The 4,873-nt window shown below is 43.5% G+C and overlaps 1 protein-coding gene across 1 annotated transcript; it reads left to right on the top strand.

Moving 5' to 3' along the window:
- The first annotated feature begins 273 nt into the window (after positions 1-273).
- LOC142635308 (uncharacterized) lies at positions 274-2,934 on the top strand. Its single transcript, XM_075809491.1, has 4 exons — positions 274-449; positions 612-1,293; positions 1,386-1,732; positions 2,025-2,934. The coding sequence occupies exons 1-4, from the start codon at positions 274-276 to the stop codon at positions 2,932-2,934; spliced, it is 2,115 nt and encodes a 704-aa protein (XP_075665606.1).
- Positions 2,935-4,873: the final 1,939 nt, after the last annotated feature.

Consider the following 4,873-nt stretch of genomic DNA (forward strand, 5'->3'; position numbering starts at 1 on the left):
GGGAATTAGTGTTACAAGTTGCTAAGAAGATATCAAGAAAAAAGACTGATGTAATAAACTTGCATATAGGTCACATTTGAGAGCACTATTAGGTCTAGAGAGGAAGATGAGGAGCTTCAACGGAGCACCAAGAAAGTCAAAGAAAGCCATAGATTTAGGCAAAGCCAGGAAGACCCTCCCCATCCCTCCCAAGGTGGGAGTGGCTTGCATTGAGATAAGCTTCTCAGCGAGATACCAGGAGCGTTTGAGAAGGCTTTTGATTTTGACATCAACATGAAGATCGAAGCAGAGTCCGATGATCAGCTTTCTGACCTCCCTTCAGGTGAAATAGCGATGAAGTTATCTGGAAACACCAAAGCTAGAATAAGATCACAATGGGCGAATGCTTTGATAGTGAAGGTCTTTGGTAAAACGGTAGGATATAACTACCTTCGTTCACGTGTTATGGGGTTGTGGAAACCTATGGGGAGGATGGATTGCGTTGGCTTAGGACAAGACTTTTTCCTTATTAAGTTCTCATTGCAAGAAGATCATACCAAAGTCCTTAGATAAGGACCATGGTTTGTTGGAGGGCACTATCTATCTATCAGAAGTTGGGAACCAAATTTCAGACCTTCATCGGCCAACTTGTCATCATGGATTCGTCTCCCTGAGCTACCTATAGAAGATTATGATCACTCGGTGTTACGGGAAATTGGAGAAGCCATAGGACTTGTCTTGAGAATTGATACCCACACGGCGGCGGAATTCAGAGGACGTTTTGCAAGATTGTGTGTGCAAGCCAACTTGGATAAACCTATAGTAAGACTCCTCAATTTTGGAGGGATAGACCAGCGAATTCAGTATGAGGGAATCAGCTCCTTGTGCTTTGCATGTGGATGGGTGGGGCATAAGGTGGAGACTTGCCCTTACAAGATCAGAACTTCATCGGCGGAAGGAAGAAACAGCGAAGAGAACAGAAGCCAAGATGCTGAGGAGTGTACTGCGCAAGACAAAGATTCTTTTGGACCCTGGGTCCTTGTTACACGAAAGAAGCAGCAATTCAGAAAAGTGATGAAAGACCAAACCCGGCCTTCCCATTTGGGATCCCTAGCCAATAGTCCTATAAATCAGAATGCTAGTAGCCCTCTCAGTCACGCTTTGGGCCTTGACAAAGCTGAGATTAATAATAGGGAGGGAAAGAGAAAGCCCAATGAACCTATAGACAATTGTGCCCCCTATGCAAACAACTCGGTGGAGACCTTTCACATTGACAAGCCCAATCACGTGATTTCTTTGCTCAAGGACAACAAGGTAACCCGCAGTCAAAAACTGAAAAAGAAAGGTTGAGATTCTTTGAGATCAACGGGTGGTAGCTCTAAGCCTACACCAATGGAAAGTAGCAGATACTAACCCGTTTTGGCACTCCCATTGAGGCCATAGTCAAGCAATTTGCCCTCAGAGCCTCAGAAACTTCAGACACAACTCTCAAGGAGTTCAAGGCCAAAGGATCTTCTTCTTCCTTGGGAGCTTCTTGCAGAGTTATGGCCTTGGGGGAGAAAATGGACCAAGACAGTGGCGTAAATGAGTGTGAGCAATCAGTCAAGACCAATCTTATGAGTATAGAAGGTGAAGATAAGATGATCAGCTCTGCCTATTCGGACCATGGACCTTGCCTTGAAGTTGTTTCAGCTAGCATCACCAACTACCCTTTGAGGCGAATAGACCCTAAGCTTCGGCCAGGGAATATGGGGTAGATTGAAGATGATCCGGACTTGGTTGATGATCCAAAGGAGAGTGTTACTCTCAGTCCAATGGAGCAGATTGGGGGCATAGGTGCCTCAATGGAAATCTTGCAACCCGATGAAGGAGGTGATAGCCTTATTCCTTCTTGAGTTGTTTAAATTTCTTTGTATCTATTTAATAATGAATATATTAATTTAGAATTTTCGGGGTGCTTGTAACCCCAATTTTCGTAGTATTGTGAATGGAATGCTCAGCTCTTACTCCCTTGCTATCATGATTATTTCTTAAACAAAAACCAGTGGTGAGAGAGCCATAGGAACTGCTGACAGATTACCCTTTGATGGGGCTATTTTTGCCAACACTATTGGTCTGACAAGGGGTTTATGGCTTCTGTGGGACTCTGCTCAAGTGGATATAGCCGAGCTGTCTTCAACAGAGCAAGAAATTCATGTGGTGGTCACTCCTAGTTATTCTAATAATCCTTGGCTCTTGTCTGCCATATATGCTAGTCCAAGGTACGTGGAAAGACGTCTCTTATGGGAAACTTTGGAAGCTATTTCTGGTCTCCACTCCCTTCCTTGGGTCATTGCTGGTGACTTTAATGAAGTGCTTATAGGAGAAGACAAATTCGGAGGGAGACCAGTTAACATCAATAAAGCCCTTCGATTTCAAGAGTGCTTGGATTCTTGTAGGATGATTGACATTGGCTATTCTGGTCCTCGCTACACGAGGTCCAATAATAGGCCTTTGACTGGCCTCAACCAAGAGAGAATTGATAGGGTCTTTGTCAATGCTGACTGGAATGGTCTTTACCTTGAAGCTCATGTTAGACACTTGGAGAGGTCTCACTCAAATCATTGCCAAGTTTTGCTGATCTTGGCTAGGAATCAGGGCATTTCTTTTCCTTGCCCATTTAGATTTCAGCTGATGTGGCTGTCTCACTCAACCTTTCCTGTGGTGGTTAGAGATGCTTGGATGAGCCCAACTGTCCTGGCACAGGTAGTCTCTAATTTTGAGACAAAAGTGACAGAGTGGAATAAAAATGTTTTTGCAAATTTATTTTACCATAGGAAAAGAATCATTGCTAGACTTAAGGGTGTGCAGGCAGCCCTATCAAGGAATGCAAATGATTTTCTAGTTGGTTTAGAGAAGGACCTTAGAGCGAATCTTAATGAGTATCCAAACTTGAAGATGAATTCTGGGCTATAAAAGCTCGAATTACTTGGCTAGTTGAGGGGGACAGAAACACCGGTTTTTTCCACACTTTAGCTCTAGTTCAGAGGAGAAGGAATCACATTTCTTGTATAAAAGACCGAGTCGGGAACTGGATTCATGGGGAAAGGGATATAGCTGACTTCTTAAGGCTTGGCTTTGTTGAGTTGTTTTCATCTAGCCATAGCTACTCTGCCTTATCCCCTTGGGATCCTCCTTTTTGGCAAGCCTGTATAGGGGAGGAAGATGCCGTTAAGTTGACCTGCCTATATCTGATGAGGAAATTAAGGCTGGTCTATGGGCCATGAAAGTGTTCAAAGCTCCAGGACCTGATGGGCTCCATGCGGGATTTTTTCAAAGGTTCTGGCTATTGGTTGGTGAGTCGGTTAGAGAAGAAGTTAAAAATATTTTCTCCTCTGCCAAGGTCCAAGATTATCTCAATAAAACCTTGATCACTCTAGTTCCTAAGTGTAAAAACCCTGAGTCCTTCAACAATTTCCGTCCTATCAGCCTTTGCAACACTATGTATAAAATTGTTTCAAAGGTCATTGTGGCCAGGATCAGGCCTTTGCTTGCTAATTTGGTGTCTCTGCTTCAAGCCGCCTTTGTCCCGGGAAGAAAAGGCAATGACAATGCAATTATTGTCCAAGAGATTATACATACCATGTCAAGGAAAAAGGGTAGGCATGGTCTCATGGCAATCAAGGTAGACATTGAAAAGGCTTATGACTGCCTTGAATGGAGCTTCATAAGGGACACCCTAAACCTGTTCAAGTTCCCGACCCATCTGATTTCTCTTATCATGAGTTGTGTTTCTACATCCTCGATTTCCATCCTCTTCAATGGAGGAGCTCTTGAACCCTTTCATCCTTCTCGGGGTATTCACCAAGGGGACCCTCTCTTTCCCTACCTATTTATTCTTTGCATGGAAGTGTTGGGAGCCCTCATTTCGGAAAAATGCAGCGCTAAACTGTGGAATCCAGTTAAAGCTTCCCAAGGTGGCTTGGCTTTCTCCCATCTCTTTTTCGCGGACGATCTGGTATTATTTGCGGAAGCAGATTGTAAGAATTGCATGGCTGTTAGGGATGCTCTTGACACCTTTTGTAGTCTCTCGGGGCAAAAGGTGAGTCATGAAAAGTCCTAAGTCTTTTTCTCTCCTAATGTGGCAGCGGATAATAGGGCTGATCTGTGTGATATTTTGGGATTCCGGTCTACCCCTTATCTTGGTAAATACTTAGGCTTCTCAATTAAAAGCTCGGGTATAAACCAAGACTTTGGTTACATTATAGAGTGGATGCAAAATCACCTTGCTGGATGGAAAGCAAATCTCCTCTCCTTTGTTGGTCGACTGGTCCTTACCCAAGCCGTGACAACCACTATTCCAAACTTTGCCATGCAGTGTGTGGCCTTTCCTTCAAAGATTCTTTGCAACATGGATAGAATCAGCCGGAATTTCCTTTGGGGTTTGACAAAATCCAAGAAAAAGATCCAGTTGGTTAGTTGGAAAAAGATTACAAGGCCAAAGAAAGAAGGTGGCTTGGGAATTCAGGAAGCGAAGGAAAAAAATATTGCCTTATTAGCCAAGCTCAATTGGCGTCTACAATGTGAAAATACTTCCACCTAGGCAAGAGTCCTTCACCAGAAATATCGTTCCCCTAGGAAAGCTCTCACTCTCAGTATAAGGAGCAAACCATGCTCCTTCACTTAGTTAGCTATCCGGAAGGGTGAGCAAGTTTTTAAAAAAGGACTAAATGGATTGTCGAAAGGGATAGCAATATGTCGTTATGGCATGACAAATGGATGGATAAGGGCACTCTTAGAAACCAAATTGTTGGTCCTCTCAATCGTGGAGAAGAAGGAATTTTATTGAAAGATGTGGTTAATTTTTCTGGTTGGAATTGGCTAAATTTATCCTTCTCCCTTCCTTACTCCTTGA

This window comes from Castanea sativa, chromosome 5 (genome assembly GCF_040712315.1).
Source record: "Castanea sativa cultivar Marrone di Chiusa Pesio chromosome 5, ASM4071231v1".
Taxonomy (NCBI): Eukaryota; Viridiplantae; Streptophyta; class Magnoliopsida; order Fagales; family Fagaceae; genus Castanea; species Castanea sativa.

Excerpts from the sequence above, each read along its gene's own strand:
- LOC142635308 (XM_075809491.1), top strand. The coding sequence starts at position 274 with ATGAAGATCGAAGCAGAGTCCGATGATCAGCTTTCTGACCTCCCTTCA. Across the intron at positions 450-611 it reads CTTCGTTCACGTGTTATGGG|ACCTTCATCGGCCAACTTGT; the intron begins GTTGTGGAAACC and ends ACCAAATTTCAG. Across the intron at positions 1,294-1,385 it reads CTTTGCTCAAGGACAACAAG|ATACTAACCCGTTTTGGCAC; the intron begins GTAACCCGCAGT and ends GGAAAGTAGCAG.